A 17,245-nucleotide genomic window follows, 5' to 3' on the forward strand; every position below is an offset into this window, starting at 1 on the left:
GTTACTGAGGCCAGCTCTGTCACAGCAGTGCCGATTGCCTGTCCCTGCCTGCGCCCACAGCACTGACACACAGCAGGACGGTGACCAAGCTGCCAGAGCACTCAGGCCTTGCAGCAACACCAGGGATGAGAAGGAGAGTGTGGAGTGGAACCAGAACAGCTCTGGGAGAACAAGCGCTGCTGCTCCCTGGCAGGGCTGACATGCCAGAGCTTTTTTCGCCTCCACCCACACACAGGAACTGTCCCTTCAGCTCCAAAAAGCCTTTGCAGGAAGGATATAGTGAAAAACAAATCACTTAAGAGCCTTTTATTCTTTCTAGAGACAAGGAGAGCACTGCTGCTCATTTAAGCAGCCAACAGTTATAAAAGAAAAGCCAGCAGTGAATTAGAAAGGGGTTGACAACATTATCACCATAAGAAAACAACGAACAACACCAGAAAATCCAGTTGACAGGCCGGGGTTGTAATTAGCTACATTAAAACTCCTGTATAGAAGAAGATGGCCAGTTTATTGCTTCAGAAACCAGAGGGATATGAGTTTGCACAGGGCATCCTTGAGCTCCTGGTTCCTCATGCTGTAGATGAGGGAATTCACTGCTGGAGGCACCACGGAGTACAGAACAGACACCACCAGGTCCAGGGATGGGGAGGAGATGGATGAGGGTTTCAGGTCAGCAAATATGGCAGTGCTGAGGAACAGGGAGACCACAGCCAGGTGAGGGAGGCAGGTGGAAAAGGCTTTGTGCCGTCCCTGCTCAGAGGGGATCCTCAGCACAGCCCTGAAGATCTGCACGTAGGACAGCATGATGAACACAAAACATCCAAATCCGAAACAGACACTAACCACAAGAAGCCCAGGTTCCCTGAGGTAGGAGTGTGAGCAGGAGAGCTTGAGGATCTGGGGGATTTCACAGAAGAACTGGCCCAGGGCATTGCCCTTGCACAGGGTCAGTGGAAATGTATTGGCCGTGTGCAGCAGAGCAGTGAGAAACCCAGTGGCCCAGGCAGCTGCTGCCATGTGGACACAAGCTCTGCTGCCCAGGAGGGTCCCGTAGTGCAGGGGTTTGCAGATGGCAACGTAGCGGTCGTACGACATGATGGTGAGAAGAAAATATTCTGCTGAAGCTAAAAAGCCAAACAGAAAGAGTTGTGTAGCACATCCTGTATAGGAAATGACCCTGGTACCCCACAGAGAGTTGGCCATGGACTTGGGGATAATGGTGGAGATGGAGCCCAGGTCAAGGAGGGCGAGGTTGAGCAGGAAGAAGTACATGGGGGTGTGCAGGTGCTGGTCCCAGGCTATGGTGGTGATGATGAGGCCGTTGCCCAGGAGGGCAGCCAGGTAGATGCCCAGGAAGAGCCAGAAGTGCAAGAGCTGCAGCTCCCGTGTGTCTGTGAACGACAGGAGGAGGAACTGGGTGATGGAGCTGCTGTTGGACATTTGCTGCCTGTGGACAAGAGCACCTGTCATAGGAGGAAAAGATAGTGAAGGTTTAGATGAGACTTTTCTGGGAATAATCAAAACCGTTTCCCACAGACCCTCACACCCCATCACACACAGAGACACTTTTCTTTTTCCAGGAGAACGTCCTGGCTGAGCCCTCGTCTGTGCTTGGTGAGTGTGCAATGAAGAGCAGGGTCTCTGCCCAGGGGCTCCTGGGACTCAGCCTGTCCCTGTGTGATCGAGTGGGCAGGGGCCAGTCCTGGGGTTCAGCTTTGTCAGCTGGAACCGCTCCCGGTGCAGAAGGGACTGTCAGCATCTGTACCCCCAGGCCTGAGAAACTGCGTTTGAGAGGTTTGGTGTTTCTACAGCTCCTTCTCCCCTCCCATCCTGGGCAGTGTTGTTGGGTGCCAGAAACCTGCAGCATTTCTGCTGCACTCAGGGAGAACAGAGCGAGTCCTGCGAGACCAGGGGGTGCCTGTGGGTCAGTGCAGAGTGAGGGCAGCTGCTCTGTCCCTCTGTCCTGCTCCAGCTGCCCTGGGCTGGCACCTTTCTGAGATGGGGGCTGATCACACTCCCATGTTACCCTGAAAAGCCACCAGGCACTGCTGAGAGCAGAGGGATCCTCCTCAGACCATGACAGGTCTCACCCTTTCCTAAGGTCTCAGCACCCCACGTTTAGCGCAGGACACACACAGCTCATTCCCCAGCCCCACAGACTGCATTGCCCACAGCCCACAGGTCAGAGCAAAGCTGGGACACGTGTGCCCATGGACACACCTGCAGGAAAGGACCCCCAAGATCAGGCTGTGCCTCTGCAGCTGAAACTGCCATCCCCAGAGAGCCTGACAGCAAGAACAAGATCCCAACAGCAGTGACCCAGAGCAGGGGAGCAAGAAGGAAAATGCAGTGAGGGTGGGTGTGAGAGAGGCCAGGGCAGAGGCAGCCGGGCACTCAGACAGCGTCACCCTTCCCCAGCTGTGCAGCCACCTCCCAAACACCAACAGTGCCGGGCAGCTGCTCTCAGCCCCTGTGCTCTGCAGAGGAACTGGAGCTCTGGCTGCACAGGAGCTGCTTCATGCCTTGGAGCCCCCGGCCCTGAGGGCAGAGGCTTTGCTGGGTGGGACAGGAGGCCAGGGGGCTGCTCACAGGAGGGATCTGACCTGCAGGGGGTCACAGGGACTTTTCTATCTTCTCCCTCCCATAAGAATTCCGAGTTTGGTTTCCTCTCATTTCTGATCATTTCCCTGCTGCCTGGAGATTCTCCCCTGGGACGTGTTTCCCTGTCCATTTCTGTTCCCTGTCAGTGCTCACAGACCATCCCACCCTCTGTGCCCTCCCCCTGGCCCTACAGATCCTGCCTGTTCACAGGCCACTGCCTGGGGGCATCTTCCTGTCTGCAGGCTGGAAAACAGGACAGGTCAGACTAAGGCTGACGGGTCCAGCCAAGGTGATGCAGGTGCTGTGCACAGGCAGAGGGATGGGGAAGGGATGTCACTGAGAGTTGCAGTTCAGTTGTCTTAGTGACTTGTTTCAGCATGAGAGCTCATTTTCATTTTATTCTTTCCTGCACCCCCCACCCCTTGAGAGAGGAAACTCAAAAGACAGACTCAGCAAAGCTCCTTATCTGTCTGGTAATCCTTGCATTGATCTTCTCGTTGAGGCATCCCCTTGGAAAAATCCTGGGTGTGATCTGGATGTGTGAGCAGCCCTGACCCACACAGCACCCTCTCCACAGCAGAAGGACCTTTCCTGCCCAATAGGGTTTGCTTCTTCCACCACAGCTTCTCCCCTCCTTGTTGCTGGGATCTCCCGGGCAGGCTGAGCGCTGACCCTGGCAGGCAGCAGAGTCCCTGCCCGGCACAGCTCTGGGGTGCAGGGACCCTGCTCTGCAGGACAGCCCTGGGCACCCCTGCCTGCACATTGACATTTACACCCCACAGCCACCCTGGGGAGAACGCAGCATTCACGTCTTGTCACTGACAGTGCAGAAGGCAATCCCTGCTCTGCAGCACATCCTCCCCTCTGATCAGAGAACCTCTGAGAGCTGTACTTACATCTCTCGCAGGCTCTGCAATGTGACAGCTTTCTGAGATCCTACCATGATTTGCAGATGCAATGCCCTGCAGCCACAGCCTTCATATCTGAGAGGATTTAATTTCCAGTGACCTCTCAGCATCCTCCCAGCCCAGACTGTGATTCCCTCTCTGTGCCTGGCTCCTGTGCCCTCGGTGCTGCAGGCAGAGCCCTCAGCCCTGCTGCGTGTGCAGAGGAGCTGCTCCTGGGCAGAGCTGTCTCTCTGCAGCGCTGCCGCTGCCATGAGCTCCCTGTGTCCCAGGAGCCCAGCCCAGCTCAGCAGCACAGGAGCAGCCCACGATGTCCCTTGCTCTGTCCCCTATGGGCTCCTCCAGGTGTCCCTGGGGCTCCAGGGGCACAACTTTGAAGCTGAAGTAATCAGTGATGTTGATTCTCTCTCCTCTTCAGAGACACTTCTTTCCAGCATTGTATTTTTCATTTTAAAAAATGAATCGGTATGAGAATCATCTTTTCCCATCATTAGACAGGACACGAGGAATGTTACAGCAAAGCATCTAATCACTCCAGGCTAGGGAAGGAATATCTTCAGTTAAAGGAATTCAGGCATTTTGTTCTGGTTTTACACTCCCAGGTCTAGAGAGACATTCATCAATCTTTGGCCATGTCATGTCTGTGCTCTGATTCAAAGCCTTTGCACACATGGGCTCTTGGACACTTGGTACCAGGTTTCTTGTGGCAGGTCAGAGCTGGGCTGGTGCCACAGCTAGGGTGGCTCAGCTCAGATGTGAGGCCATGTCCTCAGCCAGGGACCTGACTGGGGAGCTGGAGCTGTCAGTGCTGCAGACAGAGCTGTGACACGGATGGAATGAACTGCCAGGCAGGGTGGCAGGAGTGAGTTCATCTGGTCTCAAGGACAGCAGCCTCCAAGCACAGCAACAGCCCAGATCAGAAACTCAGTCCAGACATGTAAGGCAATTCAAGGGCCACATAATGAGCTGTTACTACTGCAGGAACAGTTAAAGGAGAAACAAAGACACTGTGTGGACACTGATGAATTTAATAAGAGGTGAGAATCTCTGTGTCCTCTTGTCCTCTGTCTTCACCAGCAAGGTCTCCCAGGCCTCTGTGACTGGAGTCAGAACAACCAGCAGTGCGTGGGGATCAAGTCGGGGTCACTGGAACTAACACAATCCTTTCCAGTCTATGGGACAGCAGGGGCAGCATCCCAGGAGCTGGGACAGCAGGACCATGTCACAGTGAGGCCACTCTCCACCATCTGTGAAAGCTCATGGAGACTGGGGGGACTCCCTGACCACTGGCAGCTCTCACACAGTGTGTGCACTTTTCAAAATGGCCCATGAGTGAGCAGGGGAACTAAGGGCTGTGCCCCAGAGCATGTCCACTGGGACCCCATTTCTGGGTGTCTGGAAAAGAAGGTGATGGGGTTTGCCCAGGGCAGGTTGTGCCTGTCCATCCTCTTTGCTTTCTGTGAGGAAAGGTCAGGGTTGTGGATGTGGGCAGAGCAGTGGTGGTCTGTTACCTGGCAGTCAGCAAGGCATTCAGTGTCACCCTCTGTAATATTATTGTGTCCAAGGTGGGATATTATGGTCTGTGTTAGTGTGCAATTAGATGGGTAAAAAGCAATTTGCATGGTTGTGTTTGGAAAGGTGCTGTAGAAAGGGAGAAACTTTCCAGTCATGAGGACAGTCCAGCACTGGAAGCTGTTTCCCAGGAGTGCGCACCCACTCTGTCCCAGAAAGTGACCAAGATGTGTTTGGATAAAGCCCTGAGCAATCTGGTCTGACCCTGCTGTGAGCAGGAGGTTGGTCAGGATGCCTCCTGAGGTCCCTTGGAGCCTGAATGACGCTGTCCTTCCTTCCTCTTCATGCTTTCAAATTAGGGAGAACTCTCAGGTTCTCCTTGAGCACAGAAGTAATTCACATGAGGTGCAGGGCTGCTTTGCAAGTGCCCCCAAAAAGGCCTGACCACATATTTTCAATCCTTTTTCTTTTGCCCTAACCCAAGATCTCATTTTTTGCTGTCCTAATGCCTCTCCAGAAAGACCAGCCCATGTTGTTAACCCTTTCAGAGCAGGTTGCTCAACAGGTGTCAGCATCCATGCACAGAGTCTGCACATCAGCCAGACACAAATCCATCATTATAGAAATGGAGACGAGGCACTTGACCAGCTCCTTGCACCCAGATATCAGTGTGACATGTCTGCTGAGATGCCAGGGAACACCTAAAATGTACATGAAGGGTATGTGAGTCCTGGTTGGGTATCCTGGCTTGTCTCCTGACCCATGTGGTGCTTCAGGCTGTGAAGAGAGTCAAAACCAGCCATTGGACTGGGGTAGTTCCATTTTACACGTGTCACACAGGGCAGATGAGGGAGCTCAGAACTCCAGACTCTGCGGCACTGTTGGGACTGCAGAGACTGGAAATGCAGGTGACAGTGTGTGTCAGTGCACACACATAAGGATTCTGGCTTCCTTTGGGCCTTTGCACTGACCTGGGATCTGTTCCTTGGCCTTCTTTGTCTCCAAAAAAACCTGTTCTCCTATACAACCTGCACATCACACATCATAAGAAATAATTAAAAGGTAGAAAAATAATGAAAGAAGCACAATTTGGGGGTAATTCTGTCCAAAAGGTGTACTCTTTAAATGATTAAAACAAAAAAGAAGTGAGAGGAAAATCATTGTTCTAAGAACTTCTTTCAAGAAGATCAACTACTGAGGTGTAGGAGATGGTCTGAAAAGTAATAATAACTGTTAGGAAGGAAATTAAAGATATTTAGTTCATCATCATAATCACAACTGAGAGGAAGGAATTCCCTGTTTCTGTTACTAGTGACAGCACCACTGTTCACAAACATCCTTCAGAGCATCTCCATTTTTCCTGGGCTCCAAAGCTCATCCTGCTCAGAATTTGACAGGATTGCTGCAAACCCCTGTGACCCAAATCTCTGCAACTGTCTCTGCTCAACAGCCTTTTACCCCAGGAAAGGGAAAACTGCCAATGCAGACACCAACCCAGTGCCCAATCTGCCTGGAGAGCCAGGACAGTTGTGCCACACAACAGCCGCCTCTGAGGGAAGCTGGAGGGGATGGAACTGAAATGGTTTCAACCCAAATCATAGAATCATAGAATAATTTAGGCTGGAAAATACCCTTAAGAACACAGCGTCCAACCGTAAGTCAAACATTGCCAAGTCCACCACTAAACCATGTCCCAAAGCGCCACGTCTCCAAGTCTTTTAAACACCTCCAGCAATGGCAGCTCCAATCCTGAGCTGGCAGGACACCACTGGCTGCAGTTGGACATAAGATACTGGTCATGGCTGTGAGTTCAGCCCTCACTGGCAGAATGTCTCACACCCTCACTGAGGAGGGCAGGGGGCTGGGAGATGGGAGCACGTTTCAGTTTCCAGATCCCAGCACAGAGCCCAAACCATCCTGCTCTTGGACTCTGGATCCCATTTCCTGAGATGCAAAGCTGGTGGCCTTCTGAGGATAATCATGTTAAAAGACATGAATAATCCTTCAAGTGTTTGTGTAATATGTCTAGGAATGTCAGTCGTATAAGCTTATATTTACATATTTGTAAAATAGTACGCTTCATCTGTGGTAGCCCCTCTGGCAATGACAATTACATAGGTATTTGCACTATAAGGCTCTATACCCCATCCACAAGCACACATCTAAGTGGTTCAGATGACAGGTGGTCTGGCAAACGTCACCCTTTGTGTCCCCAGGTGACGGACACTGCTCATGTGCCTCTGCAGAGAGTGGCAGGAGCTGGATCCCCTTCTCGGGACAGACTCCTTCCAGGAGAGACACAGACACAGGGGGAACTCATCGGGGCTTTACGACATTTCACTGGGCATCAGTTTTGACATATTGGGTGCTGTCCTGTGACTGCCCTTTCTGCACAAATGATCATACAAACACAACCATTTAGTGAAACATGGTCATAAAGGGCTGTTATGGACAAGAAATGTAACCATGAACTTTGGAGAGAGCGAGGAAGTTCATAATAAGCAGCAGGAAGAACCAAGAAGCTCGAGGCCTCTTCTGAAGAGCGGGAGGCCTGAGCAGCCGTGATTGGCCATTGTAGGTGTGGGAGAGGGTCAGGGCATGTCAGGGAGAAGCAATGAGATGGCTGATGGCTTCAGTGAACCCTTCCAGCCATGTCTGAGCCCAGCAATGGAAAGCAGTTGATGTCTGCAGGTGGAGGAAGAACAGGAGGAAGATTTTCCTGGGAATATGGAAGGGAGAAAGGCCTCTCTTGGGCTAATCATGTATGGCAGTGCCATTTGCATGCTGTGGGCATGGCTGTGCCTGGGAAATGGGGAACGGCTGCTGCTGGGGTGGCTGTGCTCAGTCATGGCCCATGAGCTGACCCTGCTCTGCTCCTCTCTTACACTGCCCACACTGGGATGGTCCTCAGGAATCATCCATGAGCCTGGTGGATCCATGAACCTTCTGGAGTGATGGGTGCGAATCCAAATAGAGGATTCAAGCAAGTGTGGGATTGGGACATTGAGGTGATTGGTGACCATTGCCAGTCGTATGAAAGAATCTGGATGTGCTGTGAGGAACTCACAGGCATTTCCAACTCCACAGAAAACCAGAGTCTTGCAGTTAAAGCAACAGGAGTTGACATAAAACCCACCCCCAAAATACAAAACACTCACACTGACCACAGGAAAAGTCTTGAAAAACATTGGAGAAAAATCTACCAGGTCCCAGGGGTGAGGGCTCAACCATTCTGGTGATGAACAAGCATCAGGGGCTGACATGGCACCAGAGCCACTTCCACATGGCCCTCACCACCTGGAACCAGTGTCTCCAAGTCTTTCCTTCACCAGCCTCCAGGGACAGGGACCTGCACTGGTTGTTTCCTTCACAGCTGTGTCAGTGATGGCCCTTCATGGGGTCCAAACACCCTCAGAAACTTGGGGTTTGCTTCTGCCTTTGAGTTCATTAGAGGTTTGTTCATTCTTTCAGTATCTGCAGTTCAGGTTCATGGCAGCAGAGGGCTCATTAACATCGGAAATGCTCTTAAAAGCCAAGGCTCTGTGCATCATTATCCTAAGGGCTTCAAGTCTGATGTGGATGATTAGAGAGATTTCAGGAATAGCCAAACAGAGACCATTTCCGTAATAAATAGTAATAAAGCCAAATTTCTTCTATTCCCTTCCCTGCTCGCCCTTCCCTCCCTTTCCAGAACAGGTGGCATCAGCAGACTCCAGTTCATATTGATACGGAGCGTCTTCTGGTAAAGACTGAATATGTCAGAAAAGTGGGTGTCTAAATCACCATGTGAGTGAGGAGATAGTCCAGGACACCTCAAGAGGAGTCATACTCCTCTGGACCAAGAGGTGGGTGTTTCTGGCAATCTCAGGTGCCACAGCACAGTGATACTTGTGTTCAGGAGCTGGTCAAGTGACCCATCTCCTGTTCTGTAATGGTGTCTGAGTTTGCTCAGGTCACCCCTGACTTGAGCCCCATCCACTGCTGGGTGTTCTCCACACTCCTGCCTTCAGGAACAAAGTCCCAGGAGACCTTGCTGGTGAAGATGGAGGCAAAGAAGCCATGAAGAACCTCAGTCCCGTCTGATTCTACTCTTATGAAGTTCAGCAGCAGGCCCATGATTACCCTGTCTATTCTCTTACTGCAAGTGAAGCTCTGTCAGCTCATCTTGCTGCCCCTCCCATGCAGGTATCAAGTCCAGGGCAGCTTTGTCATCATCCCCACATCCATGGACAAGGTTTCTCCATTCCTCCTTTGCAGTTTCCCCTGCTCCCACCTCCTGTGTGCTGCCTTTTGCCCTGCAGCTCCATCAGTGCAGAGGAGCAGCCTCATGAGATAAATGCTTCTGTTCATCGGTACTTGGAGAGATCATTCTTGTGCTTGGAGCAACCTGTCCTGTAGGGCTGATGAGATTTCCTGAGCTCCTTCACCTTGCAGATCTACTTCCATGTCACCACTTTGCCCACCATTCCCCAGTATGTCAGTCTTCCCCTCTGGATTCCACCAGCCTGTGCTCTGCTGCTGGCCTTCCTCCCTCCCCTCTGGTGCCTGGGACCGACAGTCAAGGTGGACACTGATGTTCACATCCCTCACCAGGGTTCTTTTGTTTTCCAGTTCCAGATCCAGATGAGCATCACCCTTGTTGGCCCATCAGGCAGCCATGTTAAGCAGTTGGCCCAAGATCCTTTGGACTGTTGGCAGCTGCAGCTTTGCCTGGCCAGTGAATGTCAGGGCAATTACAGTTCCCCATAGGAACGTACTCATTCACTGGTGAGTTGCTCCAGTTGCTGATTGAAGATCCATTTCTTCTCCATGATCAAGTAATTTGTAGCACACAACATGTTGTCACCCTGTAATGGGCTTAAATGGCAAAGACTTGGAACTTAGGGTGATTGTGGCTGTGCTACAGTTGTCACCTCTCTAAGAAGACAACAGGAGTTTGACTGATGTCAGAGAGGGCCAATTTCAGCTGCTCCAAGTTGGACCCACTCCTTGCCCAATCTGAGCCACTCAGTGATGCTGGCAGCACCTCTGGGATATTGTATTTGAGAAAGGGTTAAAAACGCTGCACAACAGCAGGTGGGAGAGAGCAAGGAGGAAATGGGAGAGAAAAGCTCTGCAGACACCAAGCTCATATCCCATAGGGCCCAGCAGGTTCCTCAGCAGGCCAAATCCTGCTCTCCTGAAATCCTGCTCTTGGCCTTGTTCTCATCTCCCAGGAGCCTCAGCTCCACTTTCCCATCCCTGACTGTTCCATCCTGACCAACTCTTTCTGGTTTGTAAGTGTGAAGTCCCACAGGGCACCTCACCCCACTGACTCCTCAGTCACCCGTGTCAGGAAGATGTTGTCAATGAGCTCCAACACCCTCCTTGTCCCCAGCCAGGAACCTGGGAGGGGTGGGACCATAGTCCTGCCCTTGGCCTTGCACAGCCCCACATCACACTGTCCCAGGAAGGGCCCTGGGCAACGTGGGAGGGACAGGATCTGACTCCTCAGGGTTGGGGGTCAGGGCTTAGTCCTTCAGTTAATGAAACACATCCAGGTTTACTCAGCATCAGAGACATGTTTACATTGCTTTTCCTGACCTGTCATCACTGCCTCCAGTTTTCTGTGCTAACCAAACTCTGGGGTCAGTTCTTCAGTTTTGTCCCTCAGTGGGACCCGTGTATATTACAGGAAACTTTGGAGTTTGCATCTGAGTTTGACTTCTTGAGAAGTTTCTTCAGCTTCCCCTCAGGGTCTGAGGTCCATGGACTCAGCACCAAACCCACCAGAGGGGTCATTAAACTGCCTTGGGCTGCTCCTGTGCTGCTGAGCTGGGCTGGGCTCCTGGGACACAGGGAGCTCATGGCAGCGGCAGCGCTGCAGAGAGACAGCTCTGCCCAGGAGCAGCTCCTCTGCACACGCAGCAGGGCTGAGGGCTCTGCCTGCAGCACCGAGGGCACAGGAGCCAGGCACAGAGAGGGGAAAGGCAATGTAGGGGGTTGGTTGCTGAGGGCTCATTGAGAGACAAATCTTCATAGTTCTAACACGGTAAGTCTCTGGCTGTAGGACAATGCAGCTGCATTTCCTGGAGGGATCTCCTAAAGATGATACACCCCACAATTTACAGGAGCTGTCAGGGCTCTCTCACTGTATTTCTTATGTAGAAAACAAGAACATGGTCCAGACCAGCGCTTCCCTGCTGCACTGTCAGAGGGACAGGGCATGATGGCACCTTCTGCTGAGGGTGACTGCAGGGGGAGCACCCAGGGGTACCAGGTTGTACCTGAGGTGTTTGCCTGGGACTGGCAGGTATCAGACCAGACTGACAGAGTGATGGTGCTTTCATCATTTACAATTACTAGTCAACACTTGTGCATCTAATTAGATAAGTTTCACGACTGTAGCTGAAGAGGCAGATATGTGAAGAACACTTAGAAGATGTGATAGAAGAATATTCCGGTTGATAATAGAGAATCATAGAATTATTTCAGTTGGAAGAGACCCTCAGGAGCATTGAGTCCAACCACAACCTAAATCTAGAACTAAACCGTGTCCCTAAGAACCTCATCTAAAATCTTATAAACCCCTGCAGGAATGGTGACTGAACCACTGCCCTGAGCTGCCTGTTCCAATGCCTGACAACCCTTTCCAGGAAGAATTTTTTCCTAATATCCAATCTGAACCTCCCCTGACACAATTTGAGGCCATTTCGTCTCGTCCTATCACTTGCTGCTTGGGAGAAGAGACCAACCCCCTCCATGTTCATCCTCCTGTCAGGCAGTTGTGGACAGCGAGAAGGTCTCCCCTCAGCCTCCTGTTCTTCAGCTGAATCCAAAAGCTCCCTCAGCCGCTCCTCATCACACTTGTGCTCCAGGCACTGAGCAGCTTCGTCGTCTCCTCTGCACTCTCTCTGGTGCCTCAATGTCCTTCTTATGATGAAGGGCCCAAACCTGAACACAGGATTCAAGGTGCGACCTCATCAGCGCTGAGAACAGTGGCACAATCACGCTACTCCTGCTGGCCACACCATTCCTGATACAAGCCAGGATGCTGGTGGCCCTTTTGGCCATCTGGGCACACACAGGCTCATGTTCAGCTGCTGTCGATCAACACCCCCTGATCCCTTTCCACCAGGCAATTTTCCAGCCACTCTTCCCTGAGCCTGGGGTTGTTGTGACCCAAGTGCAGGACCCGGCACTTGATCTGGTCAAACCTCATACAAATGGCCTCAGCCCAATGATCCAGCGGGTCCAGATCTCTCTGTATGGCCTTCCCACCCTCCAGCAGATGAACACTCCCACCCAACTTGGTGTCATCTGCAAACTTCATGAGGGTGCACTCGATCCCCTCATCCACATCACTGATAAAGCTTAAATAGAACTGAGTCAAATACTGAGTCCTGGGGACACCACTTGTGACCGGACGCCAGCTGGATTTGGCTCAGTTCACCACAATTCTTTTGGTCCAGGGTGGTCAAGCAGGACCTGCCTTTCATCAAGCCATGCTGATTGGGCCCGATTACTCGTCTTGTGTGTGTGACCTCACAGTCCTTTCCCAGGCCTGTTCCTGCTGTTGGCCAATCCCCTGCAGAGGCAGAAATGACCTCACAGTGCCCTCCACAGCCATTGGCTTCCTGCTGACTATGAGTTCCTGAGACACAAGTGACCACATGGCATCGTACCCACCATCACCCTCCTTGTGGTCGAGTGTGTGAGATGGCCCTGGTGTCCCAGAGGGAGTTGCCATGGATTTGGGGACAATGGTGGAGATGGAGCCCATGTCGAGGAGGGCGAGGTTGAGCAGGAAGAAGTACATGGGGGTGTGCAGGTGCTGGTCCCAGGCTATGGTGGTGATGATGAGGCCGTTGCCCAGGAGGGCAGCCAGGTAGATGCCCAGGAAGAGCCAGAAGTGCAAGAGCTGCAGCTCCTGTGTGTCTGTGAATGTCAGGAGGAGGAACTGGGTGATGGAGCTGCTGTTGGACATTTGCTGCCTGTGGGCATGAGGACCTGTGCAAGGACGAAAGACAGTGACAAGTTAGGGGAGATTTCTCTGGGAAAAATAAACAGGCTATTTCTCATGGAAAACCCCCTCCTGATGGAGGGATGTTTCAGCTTATACTCTCTTTCTACCAAATGAGAAAAACAGTTCATCACAGTTTAAAATGCAGCTTGGGCATCAGGTTTCCATGAACACACTTCTGGGGCAAGACCCCTTGAGTTTGTGTCAGAACAAGAAGTGACCGACACTGCCACCGCAACCCTAGAGAGCTCTGTCCTGCTCACACCTCCTGGCACTGCCCAGGGGCAGCTCTGTGTGGGCAGGGGCTCAGGAGCAGCTCAGACACGTCCTAACGAGAACTGGGGTCTCAGTGTCTTCTCCAAAGAGAGAAATAAATCCCCATCTCCCACTGCACACCCAGACGAGCATGAGTGGAAAACTGAAAGCACAGACTCCTTCCCTTGCAGCTGTTCCTGTGTTGATGTTGTTGTTCAGAAGGACCCTCTGCCATGTCTGTGGGGGGATCTGGAGCTCTGAGCAGCCCTGACCCACACAGCCCCCTTCAACCCCACAAGCTCCCTGCCTGCCCTGCCGGGGGTCACTCCTTCCCCCCACAGCTGTGCCATGGGATCTCCCGGGCAGGCTGAGCGCTGACCCTGGCAGGCGGCAGAGTCCCTGCCCAGCACAGCCCTGGGCTGCAGGGACCCTGCTCTGCAGGACAGCCCTGGGCACCCCTGGATGCTCCCCCGGCTTCACAGCTGTTCAACATGGCCTGACAAGAGCCCCGTCCTTACAGATCCCACACGCTGTGCGTGTGCCAGTTTCAGGAGATGCCTCCAGGAGCTACAGCTGCACTGCCCTGCACCAGAGACTTACCATGGCAAGGGCTGCAAAGGTTTCTCCTCCAGTGAGCTCTCAGTCATCCTCCCAGTCCTGACGACCTTTAATCTCTCTCTGCCTTGCTCGTCTGCTGAGATCCCCAGGCAGAGCCCTCAGCCCTGCTGCGTGTGCAGAGGAGCTGCTCCTGGGCAGAGCTGTCTCTCTGCAGCGCTGCCGCTGCCATGAGCTCCCTGTGTCCCAGGAGCCCAGCCCAGCTCAGCAGAACAGGAGCAGCCCAAGGCGCTTTAATGACCCCTCTGGTGGGTTTGGTGCTGAGTCCATGAACTTCAGACCCTGGGGGAAGGTGAAGAAACTTCTCAAGAAGTCAAAGTCAGATTCAAACTCCAAAGTTTCTTGTAAAGTCACCCTGAGGGACACAACTGAGAAACCATCCCAGGGGTCTGGTCAGAGAAGAAAACTGGAGACAGAGATGACAGGTCAAGAAAAGCAATGTAAATGTGGCTCTGATGCTGAGTAAACCTGGATGTGTTAACTTAATCAACGTACCAAGCCCTGACCCCCAGCCCTGGAAGTCAGATCCTGTCCCTCCCACGTTGCCCAGGGCCCTTCCTGGGACAGTGTGATGTGGGGCTGTGCAAGGTCAAGGGCAGGACTATGGTCCCACCCCTCCCAGGTTCCTGGCTGGGGACAAGGAGGCCATGAGGCCCCTGTGCTGCAAGGACAAAGTGTCTCCTCACAGGCATCAGAGGTGCAGACAACAGCCATAGCCAAGGGGAGAAGGAGCTCATGTCTGGTGGGGCTTTCAGCCTCTTTCCATCCCGGGATCATCTCCACGACAGCCTGTCCTGTGCTGTGGCATCCCCTGCACCTCTGTCCCTGCAGACTGGAGACATCCCCCCTGCTGCCCCACCTTGCTCTTGTCTGAGCATCTTCCTTCCTTTGCTGAGATCTCTCCATCCTCCCCAGCTGCTCCTTGAAGCACAAAGCCTTGGGCTGATGCAGACTCCCTCTGCTGACCTGCTCCACCACAGCACTGCCCTTCCATCACAATCCTTTCTGCTCACGTCAAGCCTGGACCTCCCCAGTTGCACTTTGCACCATTATTTCTTGCTCAAGCTCTTTCCCATTATGCAGAAACCTCCACCACCTCTGAAACTGCCCTTCAAGCACTCTCAGGCTACTCCTGCACTGCTGCAGCCTCCCCAGCGCTGCTGGGCCAAAGCAGCCCAGGTCCCTCAGCACCTCACACCATGTGCACAAGGTGCTGAACCTGCCTTGGCACAGCCCTGCACTCTCCAGTTCCTCCCTGCTTCTCCAAACTGGGAAGCCGCACACTGGCACACACCCGTGTGTGTGGGTCACACCAGTGCTGAACCGAATGGGATGAGAACTGCAGGTGTCTGGGTCCCCACGCTCCTCCTCATGCAGCCTTGTTCATGGTGAGCATGCACCACGGGCTGGTGTGGGGACCTTGTAGTGCCCAGGCCCTTCTCCTTAGGGTCACTGAGACCTCGTCATTTCATCTTGTCAAAATTGAGACATTTCTGATGGGCAAACAACAGATATTCACAAGGTCTGGACTCTCCCTGGACTGAAGTTCCATTTGCTCAGGTATTAAAGTTTGCACGCAGATGGCTTATCCTGATGAGGGTGTCTCTCCCACCATAATAGCATGAGGCGTTACAGGACACTATAAATATCATCTCCTGGGGAAAAAGTGGGGTCTTGGGTGTCTGATACTCATACTGCCAGAGGTCTGAAGTCAAAGGGATAGCTTCCCTTCATGTGGTAGAGCAGCAGGAATGCGTGGAGCTCTGCCTGGGGACAGACAATGTCAGCTGAAGGTTGAGGAGTCAGCATGAGAGGGCAGAACAACATGGGCAGTGTTGTGGTGACTGGACATCAGCTACAGACTCACTGATGAGGAAGAGGAATGAGATGAGGCCTCCTTCAGACAAATGAAAGAAGCCTCATGTTTCCAGGCCGTGTCCTCATGGCAGACCTGAGATATCCCAATATCTGCAAGGTACCAGCCATCCAGGAGGTTTTGGAGCTCATTGACAACATCTTCCTGACACGGGTGACTGAGGAGTCAGTGGGGTGAGGTGCCCTGTGGGACTTCACACTTACAAACCAGAAAGAGTTGGTCAGGATGGAACAGTCAGGGATGGGAAAGTGGAGCTGAGGCTCCTGGGAGATGAGAACAAGGCCAAGAGCAGGATTTCAGGAGAGCAGGATTTGGCCTGCTGAGGGACCTGCTTGGGTCCTGTGGGATATGACCTTGGTGTCTGCAGTGCTTTTCTCTCACATCTCCTCCCTCCTCTCTCCCATCTGCTGTTGTGCAGCGTTTTTTACCCTTTCTCAAATACAATATCCCAGAGGTGCTGCCAGCATCACTGAGTGGCTCAGATTTGGCAAGGAGTGGGTCCATCCTGGAGCAGCTGAAATCGACTCTGTCTGACATTGGTCAAACTCCTGTTGTCTTCTCAGAGAGGTGACAACTGTAGCACAGCCACAATCACCCTCAGACTTTGCCATGTAAACCCAGTACAGGGTGACAGTGTGTTGGGTGTAACAATCTGCTGCATCATGGAGAAGTACTGGAAAAGATCTTCTGTCAGCAATCTGAGGAAATCACCAGTCAATGAGCAGGTTCCCATGGGAAACTGTAATTGTTCTGACATTCACTGGCGTGGCATATTTGCAGGTGCAGTTTCAAAGGATCTTGGGCCAACTGCTTAACATGTCTGCTTGATGGGCAACAAGGGTGATTCTCACCTGAACTGGGATCTGGGAAACAAGGAAACCCTGGTGAGGGATGTGAACATCAGTGTCCACCTTATCTGTCGGGACCAGGAAGCAGTGGGGTCCCAGGCACCAGAGGGGAGGGAGGAAGCAGAGCACAGGCTGGTGGAATGCAGAGGAGAAGACTTTGACATACTGGGGGTTGGTGGGCAAAGTAGTGACATAGAAGTAGGTGTGAAGGGTGAAGGAGCTCAGTAAATCTGATAATCCTTACAGGACATCCTGCTCAAAGCTCAAGAATGATCTCCCCAAGGACACATGAAAAGAAGCATTTATCTCGTGAGGCTGCTTCTCTTAACTGATGGACCTCCAGGGTAAAAAGGCAGCACACAGGAGGTGGGAGCAGGGGAAACTGCAAAGGAGGAATGGAGAAACCTTGTCCATGGATGTGGGGATGATGACAAAGCTGCCCTGGACTTGATACCTGCACGGGAAGGGCAGCAAGATGAGCTGACAGAGCATCACTTGCAGTAAGAGAATACACAGGGTGAACGTGGGTCTGCTGCTGAACTTCATAAGAGTAGAATCAGACGGGACTGAGGTTCTTCATGGCTTCTTTGCCTCCATCTTCACCAGCAAGGTCTCCTGGGACCTTGTTCCT

The 17,245-nt window shown here is 52.5% G+C and overlaps 1 protein-coding gene across 1 annotated transcript; it reads right to left on the bottom strand.

Annotated features, from left to right (window-relative positions):
• Nucleotides 1-507: 507 nt before the first annotated feature.
• On the bottom strand, nt 508-1,440 carry LOC308048690 (olfactory receptor 14J1-like; the record flags this gene model as incomplete). Its single annotated transcript, XM_080357970.1, has 1 exon — nt 508-1,440. The coding sequence occupies one exon, from the start codon at nt 1,438-1,440 to the stop codon at nt 508-510; it is 933 nt and encodes a 310-aa protein (XP_080214096.1).
• Between the last annotated feature and the right edge of the window lie 15,805 nt (nt 1,441-17,245).

The sequence above is a fragment of the Nesoenas mayeri genome (genome assembly GCF_963082525.1).
Source record: "Nesoenas mayeri genome assembly, chromosome: 22".
Classification (NCBI taxonomy): Eukaryota; Metazoa; Chordata; class Aves; order Columbiformes; family Columbidae; genus Nesoenas; species Nesoenas mayeri.